Raw genomic sequence first — 15,530 nt, forward strand, 5'->3', positions numbered from 1 at the left:
CAAAGATTGAATCGGCTAATTTTTTTTAGAGATGGAGGAATATTGTGTGTAATCTAGTGTAATAGTTTATTACTGAGTTTTTTCTAGGTGAATCTAATATGGATTTTAATTTTTTGTTTAAATTTTAATTAACAAGTTGGAGTCTCAAATTTGAGGGATAATAAAATTTGTAAAGAAATTTGATAGTTAGATTTTACGGTGTACAAATAAAAAAAATCCCTTAAAATAATCTTTAATATTAGATTAATTTAAATATAACTCTAGCTAATTAATTTAATTTTTTTATTTTTTATTTTATTTGGTTAGTCATAAAAAAAAATAAGAGGATCCAAATAACACATAAAAAATTTAAAATAAAAATAACAAATCAAATCCTCAGATTTATATATTAAAATAAAAATTAAAAATAACAAATTTGAGACTCATATTTGTAGTCATCACATAAAAAAAAAAACTCGCCAAATTTTAACATTGCTAAAAAACATCGTTGGAAGGCCAACATTAAAATTAGGGCAATTTACTTAAATAAATAGAATGGGAGATTTCTTTACCTAAATGTGCAAAACTGTTTGTTGTTACGTGTATGTGCAAAACTCGATTTATATGTAATCCGTGGCAACCCACCACGGTTTCTAAACATGCATAAACCGTGGTAGGTCCCAGCGGATTAGGAGCAAAATTTTGTGAGTGTAAACCGTGGTAGGTCACCACGGTTTACGAAGGAAATTTGGCAAGCATAAACCGTGGAGAGTTACCACGGTTTATGAGGAAAGTTTGCATCACATAAAATCCCTGTGGGTTACCACGATTTATGTAGAATAATGGGCAGAAAACCTGGTAGGTTTCCACGGTTTACTATGACGGGAATTCTATATATATGTGGGTGATTCAAGCTCCATAAGAGATCATTCTCACAATGGCTAGTGAGGAAGAGAGCTTTCTTGCCCTGGTGCATTGCTCTGGAAAAATAAAAAAAAAAAAGCAAAAGCCAAGGTGTGAAGTTCACCGACAGAGAACCACTAAGTATTTTTATCAGTTCGTCGATGAGTTTGTCAGACTTGAAGAACAGCATCTTGGAGAAGCTTGGCGTGTTGGGTTGCAAGTGGGTGAAGAAACTATTCTACAAGATTCCCATGGCGGTTGTCTCGACCGGTGTTCAGTATGAAACCTTTGCGGTTAAGGCTGATGAAGATATTAGGGTTCTGTTCTACTGTGTAAGGAGTTTTCCGGAGATCAGAATCCATGAGTTGTTCGCGAAGTTGGAGGTTGGTGTCGATAGTTCTGGGGCATCCGCTCCAGTTCCTTGCCCAGCTTCCGCGGGTGGTGCATCTAGTTCGATGCCTGCGGTCAGACCGTATCTTCCGCCGGTTCAATCACCTTCTTTTGCGGCTGATTTAGACCGAACGGAGGTTGTTGGTTCTGTACCTTTGGAGTATGCAGCAGTCATTGAGCCTCCCAACGTTGTGGGCACCGGTGGTGGCCTCGTACCTTATATCGAAGAATTTGGTGGACCTGATCAAGTAGAGAATGCAATGCGTGACGATGAGTCTGACCAGGAGCCTGTTCATATCGATGGTGACAGCGACGATGACACAGGTGGCGATCCACATGCGCAGCATCGGCCTTCAAGTTCTGGTTCTCATCAGTACCCTCCACACTTCTCCACACTAAACTTGGAAGCTCTTGGTCAACAGGAAGACAGTGGTAACAGAGTGGGGAGATCTTCTACAGAATTTGAGATTGGGCAATCATTCCAGAGTAAAGATGAAGCTGTGCTGAGTGTGAAGGACTATAGCATCCGGCGAGGTGTTGAGTACAGAGTCATCGAATCGGATCATTTGAAGTATCATGGAAAATGCAAGGAATTCGGCAAGGGTTGTACTTGGTTGATTCGTGTAGCGCTTCGTGCACGAAAGGGGACTTGGGAGGTTAGGAGGTACAACGGGCCACACACGTGCCTCGCAACTTCTATTTCAAGTGATCACCGTCAGCTGGATTATCATGTTATATGTGCGAGGATTCTTCCTATGGTTAGGGCGGATGCTGCGGTTACAGTAAAGGTACTTCAACAAGCGACAGAAGCTGATTACGGTTTCAGGCCTAGTTACAGGAAGGTTTGGATGGCTAAGTAGAAGGCAGTGGCACAAATATATGGAGATTGGGAAGAGTCTTACACGGAGTTGCCACGTTGGATGCTAGGGATCCAGGCGACAATGCCGGGAACAATCACGGTGCTGAAGACGTCTCCTGTTCAGATTGGTGGTGGGGTTGATGAGTCGACGGTGTACTTTCACCGGCTATTCTGGACATTTCCACCGTGTATCGAGGCATTCCGGCATTGCAAGCCCCTCGTCAGTATTGATGGTACCCACTTGTATGGGAAGTATGGAGGGACGCTACTGTTGGCGATAGCTCAGGACGGGAACTCGAACATCCTGCCGATAGCATTTGCCCTTGTGGGGGGCGAAAATGCAGAGTCGTGGTCATTCTTCTTGTCTAATCTCCGAGAGCATGTGACTCCTCAGGAGGGTATCCTTGTTATCTCAGACAGGCATAATGGGATCAAGGCAGCGCTTGAGGCACCTGAGACTGGATGGCTGCCTCCTCGTGCTTTCCGGGCCTACTGTATAAGGCATGTGGCTGCGAATTTCGCCCTAACGTTCAAAGGTAAGGACTCAAGGCGGTTGCTGGTCAATGCTGCCTACGCCAAGACTGAGGCAGAGTTTTACTACTGGTTCGACATCATGCGGACTGAGAATCCAGCAATGTGTGACTGGGCCAACCGTATGGAGTATGACAAATAGACCCAACATGAGGATGCTGGTCGACGGTTCGGGCACATGACCACAAACATCAGTGAATGTGTGAACTCCGTGCTAAAGGGAACTCGCAACCTGCCGGTCACATCGTTGGTTAAGTCAACCTACGGGAGGCTTGCTCAGCTATTTATGGTACGGGGACAGACAGCAGAGGCACAACTCGGATCTGGCCATGAATTCTGTCAGGCATTGGTCAAGGCTATTGATCGGAACCTAAGAGACTCTAGGTGCTTCACTGTGACATTATACGACAGGCATCAGTCCGAGTACACCGTCGCTGAGACAACACCAACGGGGACGTTCTCGCTTGGTAGCTATAGAGTTTCCCTTAAAGATCACCGATGCGATTGTGGCCACTTCCAGGCGCTGCATTATCCTTGTTGCCACGCCATTGCATGTTGCGCCTACTCCCGGCTAAACTGGGCGTCATATGTTCACGAAGTGTATCGTATGAGTGAGGTGTTCAACGTTTACAAGCAGGGGTTTCTCCCACCTATCCCTGAAGGACTATGGCCTCCATATGCTGGCCCAACCATCATTCCTAACCCTAATATGCGGCGTGCAAAGGAAGGTCGTCCAAAGGCAACCAGGATCCGTGGAAGCATGGATCAGTCTCAAGAGAATCAGCCGAAGCGTTGTGGGCTATGCCGTCAGCCTGGGCATACGCGAAGGAACTGTCACCAGCGAATACAAAGTGGTGGAGGGGATGCGTAGATCTCATGTCGTGTAACCCCCCTTCTATGCTGTTTTAGTTGTTTCATGGTCTAGATAATCTTAGTAATGTATCGTTGGTTAAGTATGTGACTGTCAACATGTTTCATCAACACAAAAATTTCAGATGAATAAACTCCTGTTATTTTACCTGTTTCATTAAACCACTTTAGACATCTTTCATATTGTGCATTATAATATAAACCATAGAGGAACACATCAAATAATCTGAAGCCGGTTAAACTACTTGGTCAAAAGATAAATAATATTTAACATAAGTCTGAAAGCCATAAATACTAACTAGCATGCCCAATACATAGACTAACTAGCATGCTCAATACATAAACTAACTAGCATGATCAATACATAAACTAACAAAGTCCCTACTGGACAGGAACATATAACATAACTAATCAGAATCCTCAATGGTGTCACTGTCATCATCGTCGAACTGGCCAAGCAAGTGACCTCCGGTGCCACACAAACGAGGATGCCTCACCCGCCTAGGTCTGTGATCTGCCGCTGGTGCTGTGGGGTGTGCGGGAGCCGCGCTGAAAGCAGAGGCAGATGTCCCTCCTAACGCAAACCATGGGTCAGACGGCGATACTGCCGGCTCGTTGAGGTCAACTGGCAACTGAGCCTGAACATCGTCACTCCGTGGCTGCTGAGCACTAAACTGGGTATGCTCCTCAGGCATCTGTGGCCTATAATGGGTATCATCATCATCCCTAAGCATGTCAGCTATGTCTCTGTAAAACTCGGACTCAGTAACAGGATCAGCAATGTCCACCCCGACAGCCGCGATAGTAAACTCAGCAAAACCATATGGGCTCACGTTCCCAAACAGCTGAGAGCTAAAACCCACGTCAAACGTCGGCTGATCCATAGCTGATGCTGATCCAACTACATCCTCAGCGGGCACGTGACCAGTGCCGTCCCCCTACTCGGATGGTCCTCCATCAGGCGCACCTCGACGGTTAGGCTGCGCAGGTGGCCGTCTGCCTCTACGTCGAGGAACACGGTAGTCCACTGCATCCCCAGCCTCAGCTCCAGGAACGTCCTGCTCCAAACGGTCGGCAAATTCCCTCCACTCGAGATCGGTGGTCCGGGTCCCTATACGGCGACGCCGATCGACTCGTCTGTTATCTGGTCTGTCATAAACGTGCACTCTAGGAGGTGCCTGGGACGACCCTCTATGACGCGCCTCCTCAGTCAACACAATTGGCCTCGGATCCTGAAATGCTACATCTGGGGATAGGAACCTGTGCGCCACACGGCACCACCACTCCAGGTAATCTGCTGATGGACCAGGGTCGAGGACTCGATCGACCCATATGACTGACTGATGCCTGTTCTCCCAAAGCTGGTGCCACTCCTGATAATATGTAGGAAACCACCGGTCCCCACCCCTACCATCCTTCGCATGTAGCCAATCTATGTTCAGAGCTCCATCTGGGAGATGCTGAACACCACCGAACTGGGGTAGAACCCTATCCACCTGGTGCCATTCGATCGCAGCAAAATATATCAGGCTAGTGACGGCCGTCCATAGCCGTCGGTGCTCGTCAGCTAGTATCTCCGGATGAATAACAGTAGCAACATCAGCAGAAGAATAAGGCTCCCACACAAACTGCATAGAAACAGTAAGAGTTTGATGAGGCAGTGACATGTAAGAAAAACTAGTACAACTATCAGTAATAAATAAATCACTCACATCGTGGACACGCAGTCGATCCAGTGCAAGGCGTACGGAAACTAATCTCTGTGCCCCTGCATCGTTCCTCGGCACAAACTCGGCCCACCTACAATTTAAATTGAAATGATGTCAAAACAAACCATAACACATGCTGTTTTTACAATTTATGAACAGAAATTTTTAAACCATACCTGGAAGCAAGCGGAAACCCGAACCGGTCAAAACCAGTGGGCCTCAGAGTGGGAAACCTCCAGAAAATCTATGACTGTAGTAGCTGTAGCGGCCCAGCCAAGTTAACGACGTTCCTGTTTGTACCACGCCAAAGACACCTATACAACCAGGCTAGTGCAGCGGAGCCCCAGCTATATCTGCCCAAGTCATCCAATGATGCCAAATAAGGCAACCAGCGAAGGTGTACCCTGTTTGCATTCTTGTCCGCAAACAGCTGAGACGACAATAGCATCAGGATATAAGCGCGTGCGTATACACGCACGGTCTCATCAGTAGCATCTGCAGGGAGAACTCGGAACCTCTCGTGGAACCATGTGTAGCACACTGTCATCTGCTTGACTTTACTCTGTGGAGGTAACTCCCCGAACAACTCCCGGAACCACACCCATGCTGGTCTACCGTGTTCCATCAGATTCTCAAACTCAGTCAAGCACCCACTAACGGGCGCACCATCAATCGGCAAACCCAGCTGATACGCAACATCCTGTAAAGTAATGGTGCACTCACCAAACGGCATATGGAACGTGTGGGTCTCCGGACGCCACCGCTCAATAAATGCGCTAAGGAGAGACTCATCAACCCAGAACCACTGACTGTTTAGCCTAGCAAGATGATACAAGCCCGCAGTCTCCAGATACGGTATAATCCGGTCATGTAAGGGCATATTCTGCTGCCGCCTAACGGCGGTAATAACCCTACTAGGCTGCAAAACGTGGGTAACAAAATCCCTTAACATACAACCATTACAAACAACACCAAACATAATTTTCGTAGAATTTATTAGACTGGTCACATTAAATTCATTGATTCTCTTATTGTGTAATAAATAGTGAAGCTAAGAATACTATGCACTCATTACAACAAATTAACAATATAAATACAAAAAAAAATATCTTTGAATAAAATATTAATATTTATAATAAAATATTGTACAAAAATACTATTAACCACACTAAGAAGATAAATAAGCATAATAAAATATGCATTACTAACAATAACCATAACAATATCAATATTTATGTAAATAATATTAATCAGAATCACAAAACAAATAAACATAATTAAATATTTTTACTAACAATATTCCTAATAATATCAATTGCTATATTAGAATTAAATTTAATAACAATAATAATAACAATAATAGTAACTAACCTCTTCGTCGATATATCCTGCCACGTGAGCGATGCCATTTAGTCGGTACAAGCGATCCTCATCCTCCATTGGCTCCACCACCCACTCCTCCTTCACACCTCCAAACTTTTTCCAAATCCTCTCAACACTACAACAACCTCCTTTCTTTCCTGATGTCCCAAATGAATCCGTCCCTGCCTTCAGCGGATTACTTATATATGTACACACACATAAACCGCGGTGGGTTCCCGGGTTTTATGTTCAACAAACTTTCCTCATAAACCGTGGTGACTCTCCACGGTTTATGCTTGCCAATTTTTCTTCGTAAACCGTGGTGACCTACCACGGTTTACACATAAACAATTTTGCTCCTAATCCGCTGGGACCTGCCACTGTTTATGCATGTTTAGAAACCGTGGTGGGTTGCCACGGATTTAAATATAATTCGGGTTTTGCACATACACGTAACAACAAACAGATTTGCACATTTAGGTAAAGAAATCTCCTATTCTATTTATTTAAGTAAATTGCCCTTAAAATTAAAAAGCAGATTGTATCAGCAAGTCAAAATTGTCCTTTTCTTATCTAATATTTTGTTGTTCTGTCATAAAGTGACAGCCATATAGTGCGGTTTTTATAACCCACATTTACTAACCGACAAGTGCACCGGGTCGTACCAAGTAATACCTTACGTGAGTAAGGGTCGATCACACGAGTATTGATGGATCAAGCAACAATAGTGTTTGATAGGATTAGTCAGGCAAGCAGAAAAGAGTGTTTTGGTATTCAAAGAACATTAAACACAGACAAATAAATAAGTTGGGAATAATATAATGAGAAGATAGTTAAGGTTTTAGAGTTATCTATTTTTTCGGATTAATTTTTATTACTAACTAATTTAATTATGCAAGATATAATTTCATGGCAAACTATATGTGACTAGGCCCTAATTCCTTAGACCTTCCTAGTCTCCTCTAAAATTCATTAACTGCCAATTCCTTGGTCAGTTACTTCCAATTAGAGGGTAAAAATCAATTTTCAGTTTATATGCCACAAAAATTCTAATTACCCAAAAATAAGGGGATTATATGTCACGTATCCCATTAAATCCAAATAATTAAAATTTAGGATAATATGTTTCCAAGCTGTTGTTCAAGTAAAGAGCTTTTCCAAGTTTTACAAGAACTCAATGAGAACATGGGTCATACTTCCGTTCCACCCAATATTCATTAAATTAAGAGCGAAAATAATTATTGAAATGTAGATCAAAACATGAACGAATTAGAAAGATCCAACGAATTAATCCATTACAAATAGACAGAGCTCCTAACCTTAACAATGAAGGATTAGTTGCTCATGGTTCAGAGAAGAAAAAATAAGGGTTCTGGTAACAACCTGGTGCCTGTCTAAATGTACAGAGTTTCTATTTATTACTAATCCTAATAGGTTTAAAATCAAAAATTAAAAATAATATCTTTTCCTAAAAGATAAGATTTGAATTTAAATTCGAATTAATTAACAAATTTTCAGTTGATGGTTGGGGACCACTTGCTTTGTCCATTCTGCAGCTTCTGATCTGTGTTTTCTAGGCTGGAAAATGGGTCAAAACAGCCCAAAATTTGTAACAAGCGTCATTTGTATTTTTGCAGATCGCGCATGTGATGCGTCCGCGTCGTCCACGCGCTCATGTCATTTGTGTATATTCCAGTCCACATGATCGCGTCATTGCGATTTCTCCATTTCGCGCGGTCGCGTGAGTCATGCGTCCGCGTCGGTCTTCACTGGTCATCTCTTTGGTTTCTTCTTTTTCTCTACAGAAACTTCATCAAATCCCTCCAAATGCTACCTAAAATAAATAAATTTGCACAAAACTCAAAATAGCATCCATAGTGGCTAAAATATAATTAATTCTTAATTAAACTCAACAAATTAGATGCAAATTCACTAAGAAAAGATAGATAAGATGCTCACGCATCATAACACTAAACTTAAACTGTTGCTTGTCCTCAAGCAACCAAAACTAATATAGGCTTATGATGTGAATTTGCATGAGAATGAGAGTTCGATTAAGCTCATGTCTCTTTTTATAGTGGGGTTTATAACTGTAATCTTGGATAGGTTTGGCATCTCACTCTCATTTGAATCAGAAGAATGTTAATGTCATTCGGAATTAGAATCCGGATAATATTATGAATTCTCTGATCTTTATATTTCAGTTTAATCCTTGAACACAGCAACATTTACTTTAATTTATTTTTCTTTGGTGCTTTGCACCTTTAGCCTAGCCGTGACTTTAAATATTTTGTCTCAAGAGTTACTTGACACAGAAACACCACAAGTACTTAACTGGGGAACTCCCTTTGAGTTCTGATTTTTCTTTCAGTTACTCCCAGACAGTGGTTCTCAAAGCCTTTGGCATACTCTGTTAAACGCACTTGGTCTCGACTCTAAGTGTTCTGTCTCAAGGATTACTTGACACAGTCACACCACAAGCATATGACTAGGGAAACAACTCTTTTGAGCTTTTAATCATGTCTGACCTCCCTAGTCATTGATGCTCAGAGCCTTGGACCTTGCTTTTATTATTATTTATTTATTTATATAATGATTTTTTCTTTTGCTGTTTCTTTTGCTTCAAGGATTAAATTTTTGTTTATTTCAGAGAAGTCATAATAATTCTCTAAATTCCTGTTCCTTATACATCAACATCACTTGATTCAAATTCAAATATGCACTGTTCATATCATGCATTCAAAAATCACAGAAAATACCACCACATTTAAGTAAATAAGATTATTCTTAGAATTAAACTCAATTTCTCATGCAATACATCACTTCTTTTTTTTTCTTTTTAGATTCAAGTTCAGTGAGTGGTACATGAAACATCTTTTCAGCATTAAAGAAATTAAAAAAAAACTAGTCCTAGAATTCTAACTAATAAAAGATCATGCAACAAACAAAGTAAAATAGCAGAAAACCAGAACATAACATAGAAAAAGAAAGGAGGAATAAAAATGAAAGGAACTCAACCACCTTAGTTATCCTAGCGGTCGCTTTATTTTTCAGGTTGAGCTCCTCCGTGAAGATGATTCGCCTCCCTTTTGGTGCCAGAAAACCAATAAGCGCAGCGTCCAACAACACCAAACTTAAAGGTTTGCTTGTCCTCAAGCAAATAGGAACTAAAAATAGAAGAGACAAATATTATGAGGAGAGAAAAATAAAAGGATAAAAGAATAAGAGAGAATTAGGATTGGGGGAGAGAGAGAAAGAAAACTGGGCGGCGCAAGCGAAGCGACCGCATGGGGCACGCGTTCGTGTGGGTTGCGAAATTTCCATAATGACGCGTAAGTGTCAGGCACGCGTCTGCGTGCCCTGGGTTTTGTGCGATTCGCGTGAAGCCAGCCGAGCGCCCGCGCGACTCTCTGTTCACTTGGCTTGGGAGCCAATTATTCATACGACGCGTTCGCGTCATGCACGCGTCCGCGTGGATGGCCAAATGTGCAATTGACGCGGCCGCATCAGGGACGCGTCCGCGTGACCAAATTTGTGCTTCTAGCACACTTTCTGCCCCAAGCCAGCATAACTCTCTGCCCAAACACTCTTTTACGTCGAATTTGCATGTCATGCATCCGCGTGAAGGGCGAAAATCACAAACGACGCGAACGCGTGGGATCGTTTGTGCGAAATGCTCCATTCCTGCGTCACTCCCGCGCAACTCTCTGTCAAATAACATTTTTTTCACGCACACATAAGTGACGCGTCCGCGTCAATAATGCTATCGCGTCGTGTGCCCGTTTTTTTTTTTTTTAATGTTTGGTTCCTGGGAGAACATAGCTGCATGATCAGAAAATTAGTAAGAACTCAATAAAAATAAAATAACTAAGAGAAATTACTACGAAAAATAGTGAAGGATACGAAATTATCGGGTTGCCTCCCGACAAGCGCTTCTTTAACGTCACTAGCTTGACGGTCAGTTCTGTTAGTTCAGCAGATGAGTGGACCTCTGGCGGTCAATCTCGCCTCCAAGATAGTACTTCAACCTCTGGCCATTCACGGTAAATTTCCTGTCAGAATTTTCTTCCTGTATTTCCACATGACCATATGGTGAGGTTCTGGTAACCACAAACGGTCCTGACCACCGGGATTTCAGCTTCCCAGGAAAGAATTTGAGCCTTGAATTATACAGAAGCACTCTTTGTCCTGGCTCAAAGACTCTGATGGCAATCTTCTTATCATACAGTAGCTTGGTTCTCTCCTTATAGAGCTTGGCATTCTCATAGGCTGAATATCTGAATTCATCAAGCTCATTCAACTGAAGCATCCGCTTAATTCCTGCAGCTTCTGAATCAAGATTCAGATACTTAATTGCCCAATAAGCCTTGTGCTCCAGCTCAACTGGCAAGTGACAGGCTTTGCCATAGACTAACTGATATGGGAACATGCCAATTGGAGTCTTGTATGCTGTCCGGTATGCCCAGAGAGCATCATCAAGCTTCCTAGACCAGTCCTTTCTTGAAACACTGACGGTCTTTTCTAGAATCCTCTTAAGTTCCCTGTTGGAGACTTCAACCTGTCCACTTGTCTGAGGGTGATAGGGGTTGCCACTTTATGACGGACTCCATATCTCTGCAGAAGAGAGTCCAACTGTCTGTTACAGAAATGGCTTCGTCCATCACTAATGAGTGTCCTTGGGACACCAAACCGGCTAAAGATATATCTCTGAAGAAAGCTCATTACCACCTTGGCATCATTGGTGGGCAAAGCTACGGCTTCCACCCACTTAGACACATGGTCAACTGCCACTAGAATATAGTTGTTTGAATGTGAGGGTGGGAAAGGTCCCATGAAATCAATACCCCACACATCAAACAACTCAACCTCAAGAATCCCCTGCTGTGGCATTTCATGGTTTGCAGGGAGATTTGCAGCTTTTTCACATCTGCCACAGTGCTTCACAAATACTCGAGTCTTTAAAGAGAGTCGGCCAGTAAAACCCGCTCTGAAGGACTTTTGTAGCTATCCTTTCACCACCAAAGTGGCCTCCATAATCAGACCCATGACAGTGCCAAAGAATCTGCTGCTTTTCCTCATCCGGGACACATCTCTGGATTATTCCATCCGAGCACCTTTTAAAAAGGTATGGTTCTTCCCAATGTAGTACTTTGCATCAGTCAATAGCTTCTTCACTTGTTGCCTACTGTACTCCCTTGGGATAAAATTCATGGCTTTATAGTTTGCAATGTCTGCAAACCATGGTGCCTGCTGAATGAGGAACAACTACTCATCTGGAAACGTCTCAGTCACAGCTGTGGGTGGTTGCACTCCTGCTTCAGGCTCAATTCTGGAAAGATGGTCGGCTACTTGATTCTCTGACCCTTTCCTGTCTTTTATCTCAATATCAAACTCCTGAAGGAGCAACACCCATCTGATTAATCTTGGTTTAGAATCCTGTTTGGTTAGAAGGTACTTCAAAGCAGCATGATCAGTATAAATAATAACCTTAGAACCAAGTAAATAGGACCTAAACTTATCAACAGCATACACAACAGCTAATAATTCCTTTTCTGTAGTTGTGTAATTCTTTTGGGCATCATTCAACACACGACTGGCATAGTAAATGACATGTACAAGCTTACCATGCCTCTGTTCTAAAACAGCTCCTATAGCAAAGTCACTAGCATCACACAATAATTCAAATGATAGATCCCAGTCAGGGGGAGCTATAATGGGAGCAGAGGTAAGGTTTGCTTTCAGAGTTTCAAAAGCATGCAGACAATCAGAATCAAAGACAAAAGGAACATCAACAACCAACAGGTTGCTCAATGGTTTAGCAATTTTAGAAAAATCTTTTATAAATCTTCTATAAAATCCTGCATGACCCAAGAAACTCCTAATTGCCTTAACATTAGTTGGTGGTGGTAATTTTTCAATTACCTCCACCTTTGCTCTATCAACCTCAATCCCCTTACTTGAAATCTGGTGTCCAAGAACAATGCCTTCTGTAACCATAAAATGACATTTTTCCCAATTTAAAACAAGGTTTGATTCTTGACACCGTTTCAAGACAAGAGATAAATGTTTAAGGCAGGATTCAAAAGAATTATCAAAAACAGAAAAGTCATCCATAAATATCTCAATAAACTTCTCAACCATATCAAAAAAAATTGAAAGCATACACCTCTGAAAAGTTGCTGGAGCATTGAAAAGTCCAAATGGCATTCTCCTGTAGGCAAATACTCCAAAGGGGGCATGTGAATGCTGTCTTCTCTTGATCTTGAGGGTCCACTGCAATTTGATTATATCCAGAATATCCATCTAGAAAACAATAAAAAGCATGACCAGCTAACCTCTCAAGCATCTGATCAATGAAAGGGAGGGGGAAATAATCCTTCCTTATAGCAGTGTTGAGCCTCCTGTAATCTATGCACATTCTCCATCCTGTGACTGTTCTTGTAGGAATAAGCTCATTCTTTTCATTCTTGATCACTGTCATCCCGCCTTTCTTGGGAACTACCTGCACAGGACTTACCCAAGGACTATCAGAAATAGGGTAAATAATATCTGCTTCCCATAGTTTCATTACCTCTTTTTGGACCACTTCTTTCATAGTTGGATTGAGTCTCCTTTGTGGTTGCACAACTGGTTTGGCATCATCTTCAAGAAGAATCTTGTGCATACACTTAGTTGGACTAATCCCCTTCAAGTCACTAATGGTCCACCCAAGAGCCGTTTTATGACTCTTGAGCACTGAAACAAGCGTCTCTTCCTCTTCAGGTTTCAGAGAAGAGCTAATAATCACTGGATATGAATCATTTTCACCCAAGAACACATATTTCAGAGAAGGAGGTAAGGATTTGAGCTCAAGCTTGGGGACTTCCTCCTCTGCTTTGGGCGTGTAGACCATAGCCTTCTGGGGTGGTGATTTATCAATTTCAACTAATTCATATTCAGAGATAGGATCCAGAATGTCATCCAGCACCTCAGCTTTCAGTACCTCTTGAACAAGTGGTTCAATAATATCTATTTTCATACACCATTCAGAATCATTAGGGTGCTTGAGAGCTTCAAAAACATGAAGGACCACCTGTTCTTCATTGACTCTCAGAGTCAATTCACTGTTTTGTACATCAATCAAAGCTCTACTTGTAGCTAAAAAGGGTCTACCAAGTATAATAGAGGATTTTACCTCCTCTTCCATGTCTAATATAACAAAATCAACATGAAAGATGAATGGTCCTACTTTAACAAGTAAATCCTCAACAACGCCCACACGTAATTTAATAGAAAGGTTAGCAAGTTGAAGAGAAATACGAGTGGGTTTTACCTCCTCAATTTGAAGCTTTTTCATCACTGAAAGTGGCATGAGATTGATGCTAGCTCCAAGGTCACATAAAACTCTCTGAATGGTGACATCTCCAATGGTGCAAGGAATGACAAAGCTCCCTGGATCCGGCATCTTCTCAGGAAGGTTGTGTTGAATAATGGCACTGCATTCCTTGGTTAACACCACTGTTTCTTGTTCCTTCCAGTTCCTCTTGTGGGTCAACAATTCTTTCATAAATTTAGCATAGAGAGGCATTTGCTCCAGAGCCTCTGCAAAGGGAATGTTGATCTGTAGCTTCTTGAACACATCTAAAAATTTAGAGAATTGTTTTTCCTTGGAAGCCTTCTGAAATCTCTGAGGATATGGCATTTTTTGCTTGTATTCAGGAGCCTTTGGTAATGTAGGATATGTGTCTAGAGAGTTAGAGAATGGGTTGTCTGCACGCTTTGTAGGGGCGTGCTCCACTTCTTCCTTTTTCTCCTCTGGAGCTTTTTTTTCAACTAGCTCTTCATTAGACCTTGTCTCAGAGCCAGCTATTTTACCGCTTCTCAATTGAATCACCTTGCAGTCTTTTCTTGGGTTCAGCATTGTATCACTTGAAAATGTACTTGCAGACCTTTCAGGTATTTGCTTGCTTAGCTGGCCCATTTGCACTTCCAGGTTTCTGATGGAGGCTCTTGTTTCCTGCATAAAACTCCTCATCATCTCCCAATTCGAATCTTCCTTGGATTTAGAGTTGGCCTGCTAAGGCTGAGGTTGGAGGTTATTGTAATTGTTCTGTTGGAAGCCGCCTTGAGAATTATTGTTGAAATTTTGAGGTCTCTGAGGTTGGTCTCTCCATCCAAAATTTGGGTGATTTCTCCAACCTTGATTGTATGTCTGAGAATAGGGATTATTGTTGGGATTTCTAGTAGCGCTCCCCATGTAATTGACCTGTTCATAAGAGGCTTGAGTATAATCATAGTTATCATTCTGCACAAAATTACCTGTCATGTCATACGAGGCTTCTTGAGGGGAATTTTGGGTGTTGATAGCTAAGACTTGCATGCCACCCATCTGTTGAGTAAGAAGATTTATTTGTTGAGACATAAGCTTGTTCTGAGCAAGAATAGCATTAAGAGTTTCCACTTCCATGACACCCTTCTTCTGAGGAGTCTCAGAGTTCACAGGATTCCTGTTAGAGAAGTATAAATATTGGTTGCTAGCAACTAATTCAATAAGCTCAATAGTCTCCTCCGGTGTCTTCTTCTTGTGCAATGAACCTCATGCAGAATTATCTAAGCACATTTTGGACATTTCACCCAAGCCTTCATAAAATATGTCTATTTGTGTCCATTTGGAGAATATGTCTGGAGGGCATTGCCTAGTCAGTAGCTTGTATCTCTCCCAAGCTTCATAGAGAGTCTCACCATCCTTCTGTCTGAAAGTCTGAACCTCCATCCTAAGCTTAGTCAACTTTTTTGGTGGGAAAAATTTTGTGAGAAACTCAGTAACAACCTTGTTCCAAGTATCCAAACTGTCCTTTGGTTGAGAATCTAGCCATAGTTTTGCTCCATCCCTCAGAGCAAACGGGAAGAGCATGAGTTTGTACACCTCTGGGTTTACTCCATTTGTT

General features: G+C 42.1%; 1 protein-coding gene and 1 non-coding gene across 2 annotated transcripts; both read left to right on the top strand.

The window, feature by feature from the left end:
• The first annotated feature begins 2,840 nt into the window (after positions 1–2,840).
• On the top strand, positions 2,841–3,533 carry LOC114927486 (uncharacterized). The gene has a single exon (XM_029297465.1). The coding sequence runs from the start codon at positions 2,841–2,843 to the stop codon at positions 3,531–3,533; it is 693 nt and encodes a 230-aa protein (XP_029153298.1).
• An 11,724-nt stretch (positions 3,534–15,257) lies between these two features.
• LOC112793702 (small nucleolar RNA R71) lies at positions 15,258–15,364 on the top strand. The gene has a single exon (XR_003198403.1). It is a non-coding gene; the product is annotated as a small nucleolar RNA R71 (small nucleolar RNA).
• Positions 15,365–15,530: the final 166 nt, after the last annotated feature.

This window comes from Arachis hypogaea, chromosome 3, assembly GCF_003086295.3.
Source record: "Arachis hypogaea cultivar Tifrunner chromosome 3, arahy.Tifrunner.gnm2.J5K5, whole genome shotgun sequence".
NCBI lineage: Eukaryota > Viridiplantae > Streptophyta > Magnoliopsida > Fabales > Fabaceae > Arachis > Arachis hypogaea.